This window comes from Engystomops pustulosus, chromosome 2, assembly GCF_040894005.1.
Source record: "Engystomops pustulosus chromosome 2, aEngPut4.maternal, whole genome shotgun sequence".
NCBI lineage: Eukaryota > Metazoa > Chordata > Amphibia > Anura > Leptodactylidae > Engystomops > Engystomops pustulosus.
Window position 1 is genome coordinate 83168569 of NC_092412.1, and position 23168 is coordinate 83191736.

At 43.5% G+C, this 23168-nt stretch overlaps 1 protein-coding gene across 2 annotated transcripts in view; it reads left to right on the forward strand.

Moving 5' to 3' along the window:
• The window catches only part of NDFIP2 (Nedd4 family interacting protein 2), an 87795-nt gene that overhangs the window by 16285 nt on the left and 48342 nt on the right, over positions 1 to 23168 (forward strand). The window contains exons 2-4 of one of the 2 annotated variants that reach the window (XM_072135410.1): positions 5461 to 5614; positions 6290 to 6417; positions 12866 to 12925. In XM_072135410.1, coding sequence (XP_071991511.1) covers positions 5461 to 5614; positions 6290 to 6417; positions 12866 to 12925 — 342 coding nt within the window. The remainder of the gene's footprint in view (positions 1 to 5460; positions 5615 to 6289; positions 6418 to 12865; positions 12926 to 23168) is intronic. The other variant, XM_072135411.1, reaches the window with a different exon arrangement.

Genomic DNA, 23168 nt, shown 5'->3' on the forward strand with positions numbered 1-23168 from the left:
ATTTTAACCCCTTACTTTACAATTTTACTCAGTTTTATTGCTGTTTTAGCTCCTACCGTATCACTCTCTGCTGAGTGTGAGATTCCATGGTGTGGGCAGGGCCTCTCTAAAAAGACACATTATGACCCATCTAGTTCTGTGGGGTGACAATGTGGTTACATTATCGGGGTACAAGGTGTATATACACTTTCATCTGGCTACTGACATTGTACTGACACATTGAAAGAGATGAGACCGATGAGAGATGAGATTACACAGAGGCTGACAGACTTTTACACTGTTACGTTCAGCTCTGCTACATCTCACAGATATGTGCCTGCCTTTCCTTTCCCCCAGATCACTTATCTCTTTGTAGTTTGCAGCCTCTCTCTCTCTGCTAATGATCTCCTGGAAGGAAGTGATCAGTGACAGTGTCTGATCTCTGTGCTCTGTGTGGCTATAGACACACAGCAGAGAGACTTACAACTCTCATCTGCACAGCTGTCACTTACAAATCCAAGATGGTGGCCTGGCCCTAAAGTCAGAAGTTACAGGGTTGTGTCTAGGGGCAACTGAAATTGTGTACAGCAGGACTGATATAAGTCCAACCTGTCTCTATCTGTGAAATGCAGCATTTTTGTTAATAACAGTGAATTAGAGAATCTGTTATTTTGTTATCCTGAGTACATATAAGAAACTTGGCTTCGTGGGAATACTCTTTTAAGGCTTGCAGCGGTCAATAGGGAAGCGATCACTGTTTATGTTCTACAGCAGTGATGGCGAACCGCACGGGTGCCAGAGGTGGCACTCAGAGGCCTTTCTGTGAGCACCCAGGCCTTCACCCCAACACAGAGTTTGCCAGATAGGACTAAAGGCTTTCTCCTGTGATCCAAGACAACCCTGGACGTTCCATGCTCAGCGCTATTTTAAAGCGACTCCCTTGGCTGCCAGGACTACAGGAGGAGCAAGAAGGTGTGGATAGAGATGGATTATCGTTGAAACTTCTGCTCTGGGTCCCCTGACTCTTCCTCTTCAAGATATCCTGGAGGGAAGCTACAATCCAAATTTCTCTGTCATCTTTCTATTGTATTGATGAAATGAGAACGCCAATACGATTAAAACCTGTGATACAGCAGGGATTAATAAGTTGCTACTTAAATTGTCATGTGGGCACTTCGCGATATATAAGTGGGTTTTGGTTGTAGCTTGGGCACTCTGTCTCCAAAAGGTTCGCCATCACTGTTCTACAGCATGTGAATGGAACTATGAAAACCCTATTCCTGAAATATTTGACAATTGAATTGTGGTGCAATGATGCAATCTGATTTGCACCCTGAATAGGTAGATCATAGCTGCAAAAAAAAAAACACTGGACTCATAGGAGATCTATACACAAACTGTCCACTGAGGCCAGTCATTTGTATAGAGGCCAGTGATTGGCCATATTTAACAGCTGATTTCAGGCCTAGAGTAATGTTCGAACAGAAGGGTCATGTTAGTATATCATGATACACATATTTGTATTATAGTAGCTCTGTATTTAAACTGGACAACCCTTTTATGCTTTGTCTTATTTCAGTCTCCCATCCAGAGAGAGTGTATACAAATACAACACAAGTAGCATAATCTTTGTTGTCCCCAAAACAAGCACCTATAAGTATTTTTTTGTGTAAGAGTACTGATAACATCAGTCCATGTAAGTGATGTTTGGGCTGTACACACCGGCAGTATGTGCGGTCTCCAGTACAAGCGGCTCACATGGGGTGTTTTCTATCCACAAGTAATTTGAGTTGTGGCTTTAGAGTAATCTTTTAATTCTCATACATAACACCATTTTTTTATTTGTTTTTCTGGAAGGCTTAATTCACATTGGCAGCTTTGAACCATTTCTTAAAGTCGAATAACCCTGAAAAAGTGAATGTACATGGGAGCAATACAGGAAGCATTTTGCCATAAAGGATGATGTAAAGTGCACTTTTTCTTTGGATAAGGAGTCTTGTATCTTCTAAACGTTAAACATGCCCTGTTGGTACTTCTAGAAGGAACTTTACTTTTTTCAAAACTATTTCCAAGACAATTTCTAAAGATATCAGATCTTAAAGGAAACCTGTCACCAGGAGACCCATTGTTAGCACTCCCCCAGTCCCCACAGAGCATAGTACATACACTGCCAAAGTGTTTTTGTATAAAAAATAGGTTTTACAGAAAAAAAGATATGTTATATTGTACCTTTCATTAGCATCTGCTGTGTGACTAGGCAGTTACCAAAAGGGAGGGTCTGGAAAGGAGCAGTTCCCCCCCACCCTTGGGAAACATGTGACCATTTCAAATATATGAATAACTCCCCTCACTCGGGATTGGCTGTAGAGGAGCAGGGGGCGTCGCTAAGCCAAGTGATGGGTGTTTTCATATATTTGAAAAGGACACATGGAGAAGCTGTTCCCCAAGGGTGGGGGGGGGGGGACTGCTCCTTTCCAGCTCCTCCCAAAAGGCATCTGCCTAGTCACACAGCAGATCCTAATGAAAGGTACAATATAATTTATCTTTTTTCTGTAAAACCAATTTTTAATACAAAAACACTTTGGCAGTGTATGTACTATGCTCTGTGGGAACTGGGGGAGTGCTAAAAATGGGTCTCCTGGTGACAAGTTCCCTTTAAGAGATCTGTCTTGCTTCCTCTTTAGACCAATGGATGATTCCCTAGATTTAAGGAAAAAAATCGGTGGCATATCTGCATATAACAGATGTAGATTTGGTCTGCAGTAATAATCTGCATCAGATTTATTCCTTTGTGTACATAGCCTGGTTAGTAAGGTTTTGTTTCCAGTACACCCTTAATGATGAAGGCCACCTTTCGCTCATATTCCCCCCCAAATTTATTTATTTATTTTCTTTATACTGTCCCTTGGTGTCAGCCCTGGCCTGACCTGTCTGCCCTGAACGCAGCTTGTCTACGACTGTCTGACCTCTGGAGTCTCTTCTAGCAGCAAAGTTCCTGTACAGGGGTTATGGGGTGAAAACTTAGGGTTACATCCTTGGGATTAGCCCAAAGGCACAAGCCAATGTTCACTCTAATGGCTTTGTATGTTTGTGTGTGTAATGATGCTTTATGATGTTTGTGGTTGAACTTTGCTTGATCAGATGGAAATACCCTGTAGCTTTAGTTCTGTCTGGATTTTTCAAGTAAAAATGTCACTTTAACATGAAATGTATAATATTTGTGTTTGTCAGAAAACATTGTTCCTGTGCACATGTTTTGTAGTATGCTTTTATTGTCTAGAGGATTCCAGTATGTTCAGGATTGTCACTATGGATATTGCGAGATATCCCACAGTTTTTTTTGGGTGGGTGGGGGGTAGAAGTTGCAGAAAGTGCATAGATCATTGTACTACATAGATTCTGTGACAACTATACACTTATTGAAAGTATGGAAACCGCAAAAACCTCAGCATGGAGAAGACATGACTTTTTTAATCTCAGCCAAGAATACCTCATTAGAGGATATCTACCACCAGGATCAAGGATTGTAAACAAAGTGCACTGACATACTGATGTAATCCTCCTCTAGCAGGATCTACTCTTCTTTAACCCCCATCGCAAACACTCAGATTGCCACTGGTGCTACCCACCACATGGGTGCCACCATCTTTGTTGGGATCGTCACTCCCCCAAATGTCATCACGGAGCGGCGATCAGTTGCCTGATCAGTTGCCTGATCTGTCACTGGCCTGTCACTGGCTGTATATGTGCAAATGTGGTGACAGGTTCCCTTTAAGGGGGAATTCTAGTAATTTTTCCATTATTCATATAGGCATAAGAATGGTGGGTGGTCTGACACTTGGCACCCCACAATAAGGACTGCTTCACTTCACAGGATTATATTGCCATGATCGCATGAACTTTTTATAGTGCAATCTCATTCAAATGAACAGGGCTGAAAAAATAGCCGGTATACAATGCTTTAGATACGATCTGGAATTTTTCTACATTGGTCTAAATGATTCTTCCTGCCAGTGACTTTAGTGAGTCTGGCCTGGCACATCACACTCTCTGCGATCCCTGCTCTTATAAGTTGTCAAAGGAAGGTCAATCTTCTTTTTCCATTTCCTTCAATGTACAAATCACTATTATTTATGACCCTTCTGTATGTTTGTGCGGGGTAGAGAACAAAAGCCTTAAAGAAAACAATGCTGTATTGTATGGTGACCTTCCTTCAATCACTAGTCTTCTTTCAGGGATGCAAATTTTTTGTGCAAATGAAACTTTATAATAGAGCATTTCTGACCCTGTGGTGATGCACACTTCAAGAGATGGATATAATAATATCCATATTTAATATAATTTAATATAATTTAATAATATTTTTATATTTTAATAATATATTAATAATTTAATAATATTTAATAACACAAAAATGTTTGAGTCTGACACCTACCCTTAGCTGGCAATGGATGGCTTAACCCTCCTACCCTCCTCCCCCCCCCCCCCCCCCAAAAAAAAATGCAGGCATGTTTATGTACCGTATTTTTTGGACTATAAGGCGCACCGGATTATAAGGAGCACAATCTATAAATGCCTGCTAAAACGTCTAGGTTCATATATAAGGCGCACCTGATTATAAGGATGAATGACCAGCAGGTGGCAGACCTGTGCACAGCTCAAGGCAGCTGTTGTCTGTAAGTACAAAGTCAAAGGATTTTTTGTGCGCCTTATAGTCCGAAAAATACGATACTATGGTGGCAGAGGAAATGAGGATCAAATTGAACAGAGGGGAGATGTTGGCGCAAAAGTCGGGGGTCTATATGAATAAATAGTATGGCATAGGTGTCGCTGCTGGTATAACATGAGCCGCCTCAGCTCATAAAAGTGTACAACACAATAGAAGACAAAATAACAATATACCTGCGCTGACTGTGACTACTGATGCAAACAATGATATATTCAGTGAAGAGATGTATTGGCTGAGTGGGTAACTGACATGATTAAAAACAGTCTTCAATTGTGGAGGTGATGATCAGGAAGTTTCTCCGCAGTGTGAATAGTCCCACAAGGATAGTAGGTATCCAATGTAGTAGATGCCTTTTTCTGTGAGCCAAGTTTGAAGTCAGTCCAAGAGCAGAGCGATTCAGCGTGGGAGCCCCGGCCGGTGGCTCGGCCACACGATGAGTCGGAAGTGAATAGTGACGTCACTCTAAGTTACGGATGGCACTGCGGGACATAGGTGAACACGCACCGAACGCGTTTTCAAGAGCGTTTTTAATCAGGTCAGTTACCCATTCAGCCAATACATCTCTTCACTTCATGTATCATTGTTTGCATTTTGGAAATGAGGATCAGTTTCATACATTAGATACAAAACAAAGCAGAGATATGGTGGTAGTATGTATTCAGCAGTAAGTAAGTGTAATATTATTCCACATAATCGTCAAAGTCTGCTCTTTGAGTGGAAGAGTAATTCCACTCCTTTTTTCTTGTCCACAGCTTGAGAATGAGGAAGACTCCTCGGAAACTCCAGCTGTAGAACAGCCGTCAACGTCGACACAAGCATCTCAAGCGTGCCAGACTACCGCCGCGTCTGCAGATACATCTCCTCCACCCTACAGCAGCATCGTCGTGGACAGTGGGGTGGACGCCGGTAGGTAGAGTCAGATTTTCTGATGATTGCTTTAGATCAGGTGAAGTTATGTTTCTGCTGAGTTTTACTACATTGACGACATTATTATATTTGATATATATTAAATGTACTGACAATGTATCCTGTAAGTATGCAATAGCTTATGGCTGGTTAATTTGAGTTATAAACCATGTCTGTACTGATGCTGGTATCTCCCATGGATGTCTGTATGGCCCATTATTAGTGAGCAGTGGATTGTCAGAAATGGCCTAATGACACAGAAATAATTGTAGCATGGCCCGTCTAGATGGCCTCCCCATTAATTCATGAACAGAGGGCTCTTTAGTTCTGGCTGGTCTCTTCCAAGAAGACCAGATAATGGGTGTATTCACTAGATGTACATGGCACTGTTTGTTTAGTGGGCACAATAATAATAGAAGAGTGCCTACATTGTTTCTTATCTTGGCACCATTCAGCATTTCATTTTATTATAGCCTTTAATAGTGTTTAAGAACTGGTCGTCCAGCTACATCTTCCCTTTCACCATCAGAACTTCATAAGATCTCTCATAAGACTTTTATTGATGCCGTAGGTCATCTTTACATGATTTTCAGGAATGGATTTCTGTTTTTATGAATCTCCTTTATCTTTTGTTGTAATAAAATGACCTTTAGTTTTTTTGTTTTGTTTTGATAGAAGCACAAAATGAATTCTACCCTGTACCACCTCCCTATAGCGTTGCAACCACTCTACCAACATATGACGAAGCAGAGAAGGCTAAGGCTGCAGCGATGGCTGCTGCTGCGGCCGAGGCTGCACAGAGGGTAAGTTTTACTTTTGTTTTTTATATTTTGTCTCATAAAATAGAATAACAGAAAATTGTTATTTTCATCTAAACTGTGAAACAATAGTCAGTTCTTGGAGTGGAGTTAAGAACAGACTTGTATTCTTATGTACTCCTTGCATTATAACATGTCATACTATTCTTTCCATAAAAAAAGCCTTGCTAGCCCCTGTAAACATGAATAGGGTCCATCTGTGGCCATTACATGACCGGTCCAGTGTATGACCAATGGTGGACAGCATCATGGCTTCCATATTAGACAGAAGTTGTGATTGTAGTGTGAATAAAGCATACAGTCATCAGATCCTACGGCAGCTGATACATAGGGCAGGGGTAGTAGTAGTTTCCCTCTTGCTTGTTAAAGAAAGTTCACAACATTGGGACCTGTAATGGCCACCATCTTCAGATGTCAGTTCTGGAAATATGAGCAGTGAGTCACCATAACCAAAAACAACTACAAAGGACTCTAGGACCTAATAAACAACACTTCTTTACATACAATTCCCATCCATTACAACATAACCTTTTTTCCAACTCCATTGACGTGTTCAGGCTTCTCTATTGGAGCATTAAGATGTTATATACCGCAACCATCAATTATGGATGACGAATGCTCTCAGTCAGTGCTGAGTGTAAACTGTTTGGGAAGTATTTATGTAATGTATCGTCTGTATAGCCGGCACACCCTAGCAAGGTATTTTCTGAGAAAAACAATCCTTAATTAGGATTCTATTATGCATGGAGCCATTGGCGCAGGGTTGACTCCGATACAGGTTACATAAAGAGTTGCCCAGTAGTGTCACAAACCAATATTAACATAACACCCATTCATGAACAGAGACCATCAAATGCAAAACTTAGAGGAGATCTACCATCAAAATCCATCATGATCAACCAGGGACACTTGCTTGTAGGTTCAGGCACTGTAATTGTGGTAATCTTCATAAATTTGTTATCCATGATCAAATCAAATTATGCAAATGAGCCAGAAGGGGGTAGTTATCAAACCCCCTCCATGTTGTAGCTTCACAGGCTGTTGCAGTGTAGAAAGAGCACTTCCCCGTCCCCCCAACTGTGAGCTGAAACTTACGTCAGGCAGATAGAGGGGAAGTGCTGGAAAAGTATGGGGTGTGTAATAACCTGTACAGAGGGGTTGTGGTGACGCACCCACAGAGCCCTTCTGGCTCATTAGCATAATTATAAAAGTTGATTTTGGAAGGAAGGAGGCCATATATATCAAATATAAGAAGATTTTCACAGTCCCTGGATCTATGAGCAAGTGGCTCATACTTAATTTTGATGGAAGATTTCCTTTAAGAAATTTTTACCAGATTTCCCAAAAATGTAATACGGGGAATGAGTTGGAAAAAAATGGAAGAACAAAACATAATTCAATTGGTTACCTTTTCAGTCACCCACTACTTTAGCATGCCTCCTTACTTTCAAGTGGTGATCATATGACCACTTTAGCCAATCACTGGCCACATCTGTCACATGATGTACGAGCTGGGATCATCACTGAGGTCATTGATTGACTGCAGGAGCTACAATCCTGTAGGGGCATGAATTTTACAGAAATTAAGAAACCTACAGGGAATTTATCATTAAATCCACTAACCTGCAAAAACAGTCTAGATATTTTATCCAGTCCTTCTGAATCTTGCTTTTGATAGCAGGGGAGCATTAAGGTCTTCCCAATGATGTCATGAGCAGAAGTTTTCTCTAAAGTTTTAAAGACCAAAATATTGGCAAAGTTCCTATGGACAGTGTCAAAGTAACCAGAAAGCCTGTATAGAGCAGCAAAACACACTCAACAGTGGCATTTAAAGGGGTTGTCTGTTTCATTCCATTGGTCCCAGGTGTTATGAAAATGACCAACAGGGTATACTGACCCCTTTTTAATGCTCTGGTGCAGCGTGGCCCAACACGTTACTGAGGAGACTCTGTATACAGAAGCCATTGGTGGGTGACGGGCGGCACCACACTGCATCAGAGTGCTGGAGAGAGGGGAGTATATCATGTGTTGAATTTTCAGATCACTTGGTTCTAGTAGTAAAAAACAATATCCTGGGAATCCCCTATAATATATAGAGGATTGATATTTACACTGTAAATTCTATTCTACAATTCTGTTCTCTGGGTCTTCACATCAAGGGCAGTACAAAACTGATGTTACCCTTTAGTGCAGTTTATGGAAGATCTTTAATGCACAAATACCAATTTTTGTTACAATGTCTTCCTTGTTATCGTCCTTGTATCTTGGCAACAAAAAAAAAACCCGCTGCAATGAAAGTAACAGATCTTTAAGTACCCAAATAGATAGCGGAGCTTGGAAGCGTTATCCACTTTTATGTGCGTGTTCTCTTCCAGCCGCTCTTGACTCAATTGTGGTTGTAGAGCACATTACTCCAGTTTGTTATCTGGTAATGTTGTTTTATGCCATGTGAGAGAGCAGTACTTAGAGCTATCTTATTCTATGAGCCCATTTCGGCACACAGGGAGTTGTTCTCGACAGTTTTGGTCTGTCAGCCCGGCTCAATTACACAGTATGAAATAGTTTTCTCTTGTGTGAGATAAAGGCAAAGCTGTCTGATGAGTTGCTGTACGTAAGCGCTCTTACCATGCAAAATGAAAGCCGCAAGGTAGATCTTCTTTTGTCTTAGTGTCTCTATTTAACACTTTTCTCTGGTTATGCGCTCTCTGGACAGGATTGTTACAAGGGCACAAAAAAGAAATGCACATGTACTTTTATTATGTTCTGCTAAAAACCTGAGGTTTTACTATTCTACGGTCCTGTTTATTTCATTCCCTAAGAAGTTCTGTGTTAGAGTATACACGCAAGTGTCCCTGTTGTGTATAATCTCTGTGTTATCTATGATACCAGATCTAACATTTAATTTTTTAGTGATGGCTGCCATTCTTTAACAAACAAAGCTGTTACCATCAAATTACACCTCGATATGAAGGCAGCATGCTGTAGAGCAGGAGAAGCTGAGCACATTGTCCATAGAGGCAGCATGCTGTAGAGCAGGAGAAGCTGAGCACATTGTCCATAGAGGCAGCATGCTGTAGAGCAGGAGAAGCTGAGCACATTGTCCATAGAGGCAGCATGCTGTAGAGCAGGAGAAGCTGAGCACATTGTCCATAGAGGCAGGATGCTGTAGAGCAGGAGAAGCTGAGCACATTGTCCATAGAGGCAGCATGCTGTAGAGCAGGAGAAGCTGAGCACATTGTCCATAGAGGCAGAATGCTGTAGAGCAGGAGAAGCTGAGCACATTGTCCATAGAGGCAGCATGCTGTAGAGCAGGAGAAGCTGAGCACATTGTCCATAGAGGCAGCATGCTGTAGAGCAGGAGAAGCTGAGCACATTGTCCATAGAGGCAGAATGCTGTAGAGCAGGAGAAGCTGAGCATATTGTCCATAGAGGCAGCATGCTGTAGAGCAGGAGAAGCTGAGCACATTGTCCATAGAGGCAGTATGCTGTAGAGCAGGAGAAGCTGAGCACATTGTCCATAGAGGCAGCATGCTGTAGAGCAGGAGAAGCTGAGCATATTGTCCATAGAGGCAGTATGCTGTAGAGCAGGAGAAGCTGAGCACATTGTCCATAGAGGCAGCATGTACCAGAGCAGGAGAAGCTGAGCACATTGTACATAGAGGCAGTATGCTGTAGAGCAGGAGAAGCTGAGCACATTGTCCATAGAGGCAGCATGTACCAGAGCAGGGGAATCTGAGCATTTAGGACACTTTGTATCATCGACAGGAACAATGTTATAGAACAGAAGAAGCTGAGCAGATTGTATTTAATGTCTTCCGGCAGTATATAACAGAGCAAAGGAGCTGGGCAGTTTGTAAATGGTATCCCATATGTTGGCAGCATGTTATAAGATAAGAGGACTGGAGTTATATGGTTTTATATAGTATTTTATACACTGAAATCTCTGCACTTTCTATGCTGTCAAGTCATGGGGTAGTCATATCGGTACAGCCCTCCAATAGTCCATGTGATACAGAGATAGCTGCCAGTTGCTAAGGATTTACTTCCTGACTTCTCGGCATAGAGAGTGCAGGGATATCATGGGTAAATTACAAGTTACAAAGCGGAATATTAAAGGGGTTGGCCACTTTTCAATAACTTCCAATATACATGTCTCTGCATGTATATGTACCTTTAGCTCCTTTAAAAGCTGCAGCCTTCCCCTGCATTCACCATGCTTCCCTCTGCTTACACACACAACTGCCTTCTCTCTCAATGGGATGTCCTCATGGCGTCACCTGCTGTGTGCAAGCTTTTCACTGAGCCTTTACACTGATAAAGCCAGGAAGAGGGGAGGGAGAGGGAGCATGATGAGTCATAACTTTCCTGCTACAGCTCCTCCTATTCAGCAGAGCCCCAAAATGTAAAGAAAGAAGCATGGAGAGAGTCTGTGCACAGTACACAAGTAAGAGTGACCAACCCCTTTTATCAGCTCAACTCCTTCTGCTTTATGACATGCTGCCTGCAGATTGGACTGACTAACGTTAAAGTCCACATATACATTGGATGAAAATGTAATGTGTGCTAAGAGTAAATGGGAATGGATATTCCCAGGAAAGCACATTCCAGATAATTTTTCCCCAAAGTATACAACATATAAAGTGCAGACAAATTGATGGTCTGCCAGTATATGTGTATGGATACGCTTAGCGTATATGTCGGGTGGTTTCCTGGCATAAACAGAGGGTATCACATAAACTAGATGTGAACCTAGCCTTACAAGGGGCAATGAGGAAACAAAAAGCTAACATTATTTATACTACAATAAAATCACAATCATTCTCATGACCACAGAGAATGGGAAGGTTGGTGCGAGTCTGGACTCTCTCTATTCACCTTGGGGATTTCTATAACGATAAGCTTGGCTGTTCTCTCAAGTCATATCAGTTAATGGAGAGGACCTTGCTAATGACATTAGCCACTTACATATATACCAAAGTGTCTGTAATCCCTTTTTCATAAACCTATTCATGTTGTGACCACTTAGCTTGTTCTCTTACCAGGCCATCTTTCTACAAGAAAAGGCACAGGGTCAGTGTGACTCTTAATATATGTGGCCAGTTCACAAGAAGTCTGACCCAACCCTGTGTAAGGACCCCTTGGAGTAAATTGTACTCTCTTACCCCATTATGTAATTATATTAACTTTCATATTTCCTACATTTTGTACTAGATTTGTGAATAATAATTTGTATTTATATAGCAAGTTTATTGAGTAATACAATCATTAAAAACATCTAAAAAGCTATATTAAAGCTGGACAAAATACAAGAAACCTCACTCTTAGGTCATAATATCCATACATAAATATAGACGCTAAATATAGATGCTAAATCAGCTCTGTTAGCAATGAGACAATATAAATGAATATCATCAAAAATAGTGGTGGAGTAAAAGTTGCATAACTAGCAATAAGTTACATAACACACAGACTATGTAACTATTATGTAACTTATTGCTACTTATGCTACTTTCGCTCCACCATTATTTTTGATATCATTCATTTATATTGTCTCATTGCTAACAGAGCTCATTTAGCATACCACCGTCTATATCTATATATATATATGTATGTATATTATACCCTGAGGGTGCTGTCACACGTCGCGTTTAAAAACGCATTGCTACAGCTGAAGGGGTATTTCCCTAATTAAACAGCTGTTAACGCTTGCATTTACAAAACGCAAACGTTAACGCATGCGTTAACATAGCGGTTAATGCATGCGGTTGTTAACACATTGTTAACACATGCGTTAACCGCGATGTTAACACATGCGTTTTGTAAACGCAAGCGTTAACAGCTGTTTAATTAGGGAAATATCCCTTCAGCTGTAGCAATGCGTTTTTAAACGCATGCAGTAAACGCGACGTGTGACCGCACCCAGAGAGTGAAGTTTCTTGTATTTTGTCCAGCTTTTATATAGCTTTTTAGATGTTTTAAATGATTGCACTTACAATGCAATGTTACTTGAACCATATGCACATCTTTTTTTCTTTTTTGTTATTTCATATATTTTCGATGTGTGGTTTTCTACACGTTACACAAATTAAGTCCTTTTCTATGTGGCTAACTTTATTTATATAGCGCCATCATATTCTGTAGCAGTGAAGTTTAACATTCCATGTCTTTAGTGGTTTCTGAGATTATTTCATGTAACATTTGCTTCTGAAATGTTAAGGACTGTCTTGGGAATTGAACCGTTGCTTTGTGCACTGCCTTAATTTCTGCGTCTCCTTCAGTATAACTTCTGACTACTTCTCACATTTTCTATGGAGCATATAAGTAGTGCAATAATGATGACAATGTGATGGCTGGTAAACTGTTTGCCTCCCTCTAGGTCATTGACCTCACTGCTTCAGTTCTTTTGTCTTGTATCTTTGTTTTACATGCTAAGCACGGCCAAATTAGAGAGTCTAGAAGTCTCTTTGATGAAATATTCCTCAGTCCTTCAGAGGTATGGAACAATTTCAGACTTTGATATCAATGTCTTTCATGCTGAGATGTGAACTTTCTGCCTGTTTCCATCTGTTTTATTAAACGCTTGGATCATGAATTGTCCGCCATAGATTGTTGCATGATCATGATTTCTTATGTCTTACTGCTCTGTTCTCTATAGCTGGTTATACACATCAGATGGGCATTGGTCAAATACACTAATTTTGAGTCTTGTTGAAGCTGGCAACAGCTATTGGCTAGAACAACCATCTAGAGTGTGTGGCCAGCTGTGTTCATTGTCTTACCTCCATGTTTGATTAAGAGGTGGGAAACAAAGGTGAAGATGGCGTGAAGAACGCATCCTTATCTATGAAGAGCACATGTTCCGTATTGTCCTGAACGATATCCTAAATGGGCCTTGTGTCATGAGCCAGACTGTACATGAGTGGATCTATTGACAATGAAAAGTGCTCAATTTAATAAAAAAAACTATTTCTCACATGTTGGAAAATTTTGCAACAACTGGATTCCTCCGTTTTATCATTGGTATGACAACAAAAAACCTTCCACTAACAGTGAACTGGGTAAAGACAGCAGCATTCATTCTTGATTGTTTCTTAATAGTAATGTAATACTTTACCATTCTGGATAAAAAAAACCTTGACTGGAAAATATGAAGTAGCAACATGCATCTGGGTTCCTCTATTACTAATGTGTCACTCTAGTAAAAACTATAACATTAAACCTGGTATCATGATATCTGAGGCTGCGGCTGTATATAATCCAGTTGATGGAAAATTGTCTTTTGAAGCGGTTGTAAATTAAACTTGCATGTCCTACCATACCAGCAATGGTGTCCTGCTGCCATTCTCCTGTTATTGTTGACCACTACACACATGGCACGTAACTGCATCAAAGCAGCTTTGTTTGCATCAGGCGACCCATTTGACCTGTTTAGGATCTCTCCAGAATTGGCTGATTTTCTCTTGGTCCTCATATGGCCTCCTGCTTTCCACACCCTGCAATGGAGAAACTGCTAAATAGAGAGACGACTAATGTTAAGTGTAACTACAGTGGGTCCGGAAAGTATTCACACCCCTTAAAATTTTTCACTCTTTGTTTTTTTGCAGCCAATTGGCAAGATCAAAAAAGTTCTTCTTTTTTTTGCTCTTTAATGTGCACTCTGCAGCCCATCTTGACAGAAAAAAAAGCCAATGTAGATAGTTTTGCTAATTTATGAGATGAGAAAAACTGAGTTATCACATGGTCATAAGTAATTCAGACCATTTGCTCAGTATTGAGTAGAAGCACCTCTTGAGCTAGTACAGTCATGAGTCTTGGGAATGATGCAACAAGTTTTTCACACCTGGATTTGGGGATCATCAGCCATTCTTCCCTGCAGATGCTCTAGTTCCCTCAGTTTGGCAACATTGGTGGAAGCCGTTTTCAAGTCTCTCCAGAGATGCTTTAATTGGGTTTAGGTCACGGCTCTGGCTGGGCCAGTCAAGAAAGGTCTCAGAGTTGTTCTGAAGCCACTGCTTTGTTATTTTAGCCGTGTTCTTACAGTTATTGTCCACAGCTGAGGTCCAGAGCCCTCTGGAAAAGGTTTCTCTGTACTTCATCTTTTCTTCAGTTACAACCAGTGGTCCTGTCCCTGACCCCATAGCATGATACTGCCACCACCATGTGTCACTCTTGGTGTTGTATTTGGCAGATGATGAGTAGTGCCTGGGTTTCTCCACACATACCGCTTAGAATTAACACCAAAAAAATCAATATTTGTCTCATCAGACCAGAGAATCTTATTTGGTCTTATAGTCTGGGAGTCCTTCATTTGTATTTTTGCAAACTGTATGTGGGCTTTCATGTGTCTTGCACTGAGGAAAGTCTACTGTCTGCATACTCAGCCATAAAGCCCTGACTGGTGAATGGCTGCAGTGATCGTTGACTTTGTGAAACTTTCTCCAATTTCCCAACTGTATCTCTTTAGCTAAGCCACAATGATCTTGAGGTTCTTCTTTACCGCTCTGACTAAAGCTTGTCTCCCACAATTACTTAGTTTGGCTGGATGGCCAGGTCGAGGAACAGCTGTGGTTGTCCCAAAATTGTTCCATTTGAAAGGACATCTACCACCAGGATGATGGATTGTAAACCAAACACACTGACATACTGTTGTGTGCCCCATCTGACAGGATCTTCACCTCTTTTAGCTTCTTATTCCCTGTTTTATTTTTTGTTTAAAGATATTTTTAAAATTATTTCAGCCTGTTGAGGTGTTCATTGAACCTGGAGCGCCCAGACTTATTTGCATATTTTTAAAGCCTTTTTGTCTTAAAACCAAGGGCATGAGAACGTTAATGAACATTGGATCCTGCCTCTATGCTCGTTTGATAATCAGTGATCCTGGTGGTAGATTTCCTTTACGGATTATGAAGGTCACTATGCTCTTGGGAACCTTGAGTGCTACAGAAATTTGTTTGTAAACTTGATCAAGTCTGTGCCTTGCCAGAATTCTGTCTCTAGGCTCCTTGGGAAGTTCCTTAGACCTAATGATTCTCATGTGCAGGGACTAGAGATGAGCGAGCACTAAAATGCTCGGGTACTCGTTATTCGAGACGAACTTTTCCCGATGCTCGAGTGCTCGTTTCGAGTAACGAGCCCCATTGAAGTCAATGGGAGACTCGAGCATTTTTCAAGGGGACCAAGGCTCTGCACAGGGAAGCTTGGCCAAACACCTGGGAACCTCAGAAAAGGATGGAAACACCACGGAAATGGACAGGAAACAGCAGGGGCAGCATGCATGGATGCCTCTGAGGCTGCTTAAATGCACCATTATGCCAAAATTATGGGCAACAGCATGGCCATGACAGAGTGACAGAATGAAGCTAGATAGCATCTAAAACATCCAATAATTGACCCTGACACTATAGGGGACGGCATGCAGAGGCAGCGGCAGCAGCGGAAGGCTAGAGAGTGGCATGGCGACATACCCTAAATGGACTCAGGCTTCAAACCAATGGGTAGCAGAGAGGAACCAAAGGAGGTGAGCAAGAAGCGCTCAAATAATATCGGTACATGATAAAAGTTTGCCAGTATATTTTGTGGATTACACAGCAGGGTGGCGACAAAGTTAACATGGAAGCCATGAAAACAATCCAAAATTCAGCCTGACACAGCTCGTTTGATAAGGGGACCATGTATGGAGGCAGTGAACTAGTAGTAGATTAAAGGTGCTGCAGTTAAAACTATGTTAGTTGTTTCTTGGCATGGAGCTGGCGCTCCGCTGCCAGGCGAGCTTTCGCCAATCCAAGCCCCTGTCTCTAGGCTACTCCCCAAACAGCACTTCTAAGAACCTTTCGGATAAGATCAAGTGTAGTAGCGTTCTTATAAGTTTGGGATATGGCGGGTGAGGGGAATGTAAACATCTGCGCAAGAAGCGCTGAAATAATATCCGTAAATGAAAAAAGTTTTCCAGTATATTTTGTGGCTTACACAGCAGGGTGGCGACAAAGTTAACAAGTTTGATGTGGAATGCCCTGCAATAGCTCTTGGGCGGTGTGCCTTTTATCACCTAGGCTCAGCAGTTTGAGCACCGCCTGCTGTCGCTTAGCGACGGCACTGCTGCTGTGCCTAGAGCTACCGACTGATGGCGCCATGCCCACGGATGGTAATTCGGAGGAGGAGGAGGTGGAGGAGGGGTGGGAGGATTTGGAGGTATAGTAGGCCTTTGAGACCTGGACCGAGGTAGGCCCCGCAATCCTCTGCGTCGGCAGTATATGACCAGCCCCAGGGTCAGACTCGGTCCCAGCCTGCACCAAGTTAAGTGTAGTAGCGTTCTTATAAGTTTGGGATATGGCGGGTGAGGGGGATGTAAACAGATGCGCAAGAAGCGCTGAAATAATATCCGTAAATGGTAAAAGTTTGCCAGTATATTTTTTGGATTACACAGCAGGGTGGCGACAAAGTTAACAAGTTTGTTGTGGAAGCCATGAAAACAACCCAAAATTCTGCCTGACACAGCACGTTTGATAAGGCGGGCATGTATGGAGGCAGTGAACTAGTAGTAGATTAAAGGTGCTGCAGTTAAAACTATGTTAGTTGGTTCTTGGCATGGAGCTGGCGCTCCGCTGCCAGGCGAGCTTTCGCCAATCCAAGCCCCTGTCTCTAGGCTACTCCCCAAACAGCACTTCTAAGAACCTTTTGTATAAGATCAAGTGTAGTAACGTTCTTATAAGTTTGGGATATGGCGGGTGAGGGGAATGTAAACAGATGCGCAAGAAGCGCTGAAATAATATCCGTAAATGGTAAAAGTTTGCCAGTGTATTTTGTGGATAACACAGCAGGGTGGCGACAAAGTTAACAACTTTGATGTGGAATCCATGAAAACATCCCAAATTTCGGCCTGACAAACCTCGTTTGATAAAGGGACGATGTATGGAGGCAGCTATATGGACGACTTTTGGAGGTAGCAATGGAGACAACGTGTGGAGGCTGCTATGGAGACAATTCAATTTGGATAGTGCCTGTATGTGGCAGTCCAAAAAAGTTTTTAAACCAGAGGAGCAGGTAGGTGGCCCTCCAGAAAAATGGAATAGATTGAGTGCCTGTATGTGGCAGTCCAAAAAATTTTTCAAACCAGAGGAGCAGGTAGGTGGAGCTCCAGAAAAATTAAATGCATAAAGTACTATAGGTAGAGCCAGTGGGCCCTGTCAAAAAATAGCCAGTTTCCTCTGCTTTACTGTACAAAGAGCAGGAGAAGGAGGAAAATGAGGAGGAGGAGGAGTGGATAAATTATTCAGGTTGAGCTTCCTTCACCTGCTGGAGATTGGAAATTAGGAGAAATCCATGCTTTATTCATCTTGATAAGCGTCAGCCTGTCAGCGCTGTCAGTCGACAGGCGTGTACGCTTATCGGTGATGATGCCACCAGCTGCACTGAAAACCCGCTCGGACAAGACGCTAGCGGCAGGGCAGGCAAGAACCTCCAAGGCGTACAGCGCCAGTTCGTGCCACATGTCCAGCTTTGAAACCCAGTAGTTGTAGGGAGCTGTGTGATCATTTAGGACGATGGTATGGTCAGCTACGTACTCCCTCACCATCTTTCTGTAAAGATCAGCCCTACTCTGCCGAGACTGGGGACAGGTGACAGTGTCTTGCTGGGGTGACATAAAGCTGGCAAAAGCCTTGTAAAGCGTACCCTTGCCAGTGCTGGACAAGCTGCCTGCTCGCCTACTCTCCCTCGCTACTTGTCCCGCAGAACTACGCACTCTGCCGCTAGCGCTGTCAGAAGGGAAATACTGTTTCAGCTTGTGCACCAGGGCCTGCTGTTATTCATGCATTCTCACACTCCTTTCCTCTCCAGGGATGAGAGTGGAAAGATTTTGCTTGTACCGTGGGTCCAGGAGAGTGAACACCCAGTAATCGGTGCTGGAATAAATTCTTTGAACGCGAGGGTCACGGGATAGGCAGCCTAGCATGAAATCTGCCATATGCGCCAGAGTACCAACGCGTAAGAATTCACTCCTTTCACTGGCCTGACTGTCCATTTCCTCCTCCTCCAACTCCTCCAATTCCTCTTCTTCTGCCCATACACGCTCAACAGTGAAGGACTCAACAATGGTCCCCTCTTGTGTCTCGCCAACATTCTCCTCCTCTTCCTCCTCATCCTCCTCCACCTCCACCTCCTCCGATATGCGCTGAGAAACAGACCTAAGGGTGCTTTGGCTATCAACAAGGGAATCTTCTTCCCCCGTCTCTTGTGAGGAGCGCAAAGCTTCCGACTTCATGCTGACCAGAGAGTTTTTCAACAGGCCAAGCAGCGGGATGGTGAGGCTGATGATGGCGGCATCGCCACTGACCATCTGTGTTGACTCCTCAAAGTTACTCAGCACCTGACAGATATCAGACATCCACGTCCACTCCTCATTGTAGACTTGAGGAAGCTGACTGACCTGACTACCAGTTCTGGTGGAAGTTGACATCTGGCAGTCTACAATCGCTCGGCGCTGCTGGTAAACTCTGGATAACATGGTCAGTGTTGAATTCCACCTCGTGGGCACGTCACACAACAGTCGGTGAGCGGGCAGTTGGAGGCGGCGCTGCGCTGCCCTGAGAGTGGCAGCATCTGTGCTGGACTTCCTGAAATGCGCACAGATGCGGCGCACCTTCGTGAGCAAATCAGACAGATTGGGGTATGTCTTGAGGAAACGCTGAACTATCAGATTTAACACATGGGCCAGGCATGGCACATGTGTCAGTCTGCCGAGTTGCAGAGCCGCCACCAGGTTACGGCCGTTGTCACACACAACCATGCCTGGCTTCAGGTTCAGCGGTGCCAGCCACAGATCAGTCTGCGCCGTGATGCCCTGTAATAGTTCTTGGGCGGTGTGCCTTTTATCGCCTAGGCTCAGCAGTTTGAGCACCGCCTGCTGTCGCTTAGCGACGGCACTGCTGCTGTGCCTAGAGCTACCGACTGATGGCGCCATGCCCACGGATGGTCGTTCGGAGGAGGAGGTGGAGGAGGGGTGGGAGGAGGAGGAGGCATAGTAGGCCTGAAACACCTGGACCGAGGTAGGCCCCGCAATCCTCGGCGTCGGCAGTATATGACCAGCCGCAGGGTCAGACTCGGTCCCAGCCTCCACCAAGTTAACCCAATGTGCCGTCAGCGATATATAGTGGCCCTGCCCGGCAGCACTCGTCCACGGGTCCTGGGCAGGGGGCTGACTATCAGCTGACACAGGGGAAGGAGCAGTGGTGTGCACGGCAGGAGGTGAACGCGCTTGTTGCCACTGAGTGGGGTGTTTAGCATTCATATGCCTGCGCATACTGGTGGTAGTTAAGCTAGTAGTGGTGGAACCCCTGCTGATCCTGGTTTGGCAAATGTGGCACACCACAGTCCGTCGGTCATCCGGTGTTTCCTTAAAGAACCTCCAGACTTCTGAAAATCTAGCCCTCGCCGCAGGAGCCCTCGCCACGGGAGCTTCACTAGTTGACACATTTGGCGCTGATGCACCAGCTCTGGCCCTGCCTCTCCGTCTAGCCCCACCACTGCCTCTTCCAACCTGTTCTGGTCGAGGACTCTCCTCCGTCTCAGAAGCACTGTGTTCACCCGGCCTCTCAACCCAGCTTGGGTCTGTCACCTCATCATCCTCCGATCCCTCAGTCTGCTCCCCCCTCGGACTTCCTGCCCTGACAACAACTTCCCCACTGTCTGACAACCGTGTCTCCTCATCGTCGGACACCTCTTTACACACTTCTTCCAGTACGTCAACAAGGTCATCATCACCCACAGACTGCGACTGGTGGAAAACCTGGGCATCGGAAAATTGCTCATCAGCAACCGGACAAGTGGTTTGTGACTGTGGGAATGGTCCAGAAAACAGTTCCTCAGAGTATGCCGGTTCAAATGGCAAATTTTGCTGGGAGGGGGCAGACTGGGGGGGAGGAGGCTGAGGTGCAGGAGCTGGAGGAGTGCCGATTTCGGTGACATGGGTGGACTGCATGGAAGACTGACTGGTGGACAAATTGCTCGAAGCATTGTCGGCAATCCACGACATCACCTGTTCGCACTGTTCTGGCCTCAACAGTGCTCTACCACGAGTCCCTGTAACTTCAGACATGAACCTAGGGAGTGTAGCTCTGCGGCGTTCCCCTGCTCCCTCATAAGCAGGTGGTGTCTCACCCCGCCCAGGACCACGGCCTCTGACCCCTGCAGTAGTTGGACGCCCACGTCCCCGCCCTCGTCCTCTACCCCTAGCCCTCGGGTTAAACATTTTGAAAATGAGAGTTATAACTTGAATTTTTTTTTTAACTTTTTTTTTTGTTTTTTTTTTGTGTTTTTTAGTTTTTAAAACCAAACGATGCTATCCTATTGCTATGGCTATTTTATAGCCAAGTATGAAAGCACACTGCTATGCCAGATGAGATGACGCTGAGTTATGAAAAAAATAAACGTAAAATAAAAAAGGAAATGGCAGACTGTGCCTAATTGAAATACAACCCCGGGCCCTAATAAATTTTCCCACTTCGGTCTTTGCGATGGATATGTGCGTCACTAAAACACAGTGGTCGCAAGTCTGACTCCAAATTGCTCACAATTTACTAGTAGATGCACTGCAACAACTACAGCCACCAGCAGATCAACCAGAAATCAAATATATATAACGGTACTGTAGGCGTAATTAAGCCGTTTGTATTCTCCTATGGCTATTTTCTAGCCAAGTATTACAGCACACTACTATGCCAGATGAGATGACGCTGAGTTATGAAAAAAATAAACGTAAAATAAAAAAGGAAATGGCAGACTGTGCCTAATTGAAATACAACCCCGGGCCCTAATAAATTTTCCCACTTCGGTCTTTGCGATGGATATGTGCGTCACTAAAACACAGTGGTCGCAAGTCTGACTCCAAATTGCTCACAATTTACTAGTAGATGCACTGCAACAACTACAGCCACCAGCAGATCAACCAGAAATCAAATATATATAACGGTACTGTAGGCGTAATTAAGCCGTTTGTATTCTCCTATGGCTATTTTCTAGCCAAGTATTACAGCACACTACTATGCCAGATGAGATGACGCTGAGTTATGAAAAAAATAAACGTAAAATAAAAAAGGAAATGGCAGACTGTGCCTAATTGAAATACAACCCCGGGCCCTAATAAATTTTCCCACTTCGGTCTTTGCGATGGATATGTGCGTCACTAAAACACAGTGGTCGCAAGTCTGACTCCAAATTGCTCACAATTTACTAGTAGATGCACTGCAACAACTACAGCCACCAGCAGATCAACCAGAAATCAAATATATATAACGCTACTGTAGGCGTAATTAAGCCGTTTGTATTCTCCTATGGCTATTTTCTAGCCAAGTATTACAGCACACTACTATGCCAGATGAGATGACACTGAGTTATTAAAACAATAAACGTAAAATAAAAAGAAACTGGCAGACTGTGCCTAATTGAAATCAAACCCCTAATAAATTGTCCCACTTTGGTGTTTGAGGTGGATATGTGTGTCACTAAGAGCTAAACACAACGGTAGCAAGTCCCCCTGCTAATTCCTCACAATATGGTACTAGCTGCAAATAAAAAAAAAAAAAAAAAATTATAACGTTATTGTAGCCCTAAGAAGGGCTGTTGGGTTCTTTTAGAATCACTCCTGCCTAACAGTAAGCTAATAGAACACCCTAACGCTTTCCCTGACCAGCAGCAGCTCTCTCCCTAGCGGCATCCAGACAGAGAATGATCCGAGCAGCGCGGGCAGCGGCTAGTCTATCCCAGGGTCACCTGATCTGGCCAGCCAACCACTGCTATCTACGTGTAAGGGTACCACGTCATGCTGGGTGGAGTGCAGAGTCTCCTGGCTTGTGATTGGCTCTGTTTCTGGCCGCCAAAAAGCAAAACGGCGGGAGCTGCCATTTTCTCGAGCGGGCGAAATACACGTCCGAGCAACGAGCAGTTACGAGTACACTAATGCTCGATCGAGCATCAAGCTCGGACGAGTATGTTCGCTCATCTCTAGCAGGGACTAATTAGGCAAGCTTTGTGTAGTGCTGCATAATCTGTAAGTGCTATATAAAAAAAGGAATTATTGTGATTATGTGCTCTGACATACCCTTTGAGAAGTTTTATAGACAGGTGTGTGTGCTTTTCTTAAAAAGTCCAGTCAGTTTAATTAAACACAGCTGGACTCCAATGAAGAAGTAGAAGTATCTCAAGCAGGATCAGTAGGAAATGGACAGCATGTTAGTTTTATACGCGTGTCACAGATCACACTACCGCTAGTGCTGCATTTGAAAACAAGCAAACTGGGGGTGGGCCTCGGGCCGATGGTGTATGCATTTCTATGGAAGCACATGCGATTGGTAATCAGAACCCGGAGTCTCGTGCGTAGAAACACATACACGATAGGGCCGAGGCCTGCACTGCACCCTAGCGCTGCATTTGAAAACGCAGTGTTAGCGGTACTTGTGACCTCACCTTTATGGCCATGTGATATTTGAGTTCTTCCTGTTTAATAGATTAGCAAAAATATCTACATTTCTGTTTTTTGTATGCAGAGTGTACATTAATGAGCAAGAATTAGAACCTTTTTAATATTACACATTGGGGGATATTTATCATATCATATGATAGCCCCGCCGCTGCAAATTCGCAGCCCGATACATGAAGAGGCTTCTGCCTCTTGATGTATCGGGCTGCCAGTTGCGCAGCGTTTATCCTACGCCAGGCAGGGCCTGGTGTAGGAAAAATCGCAG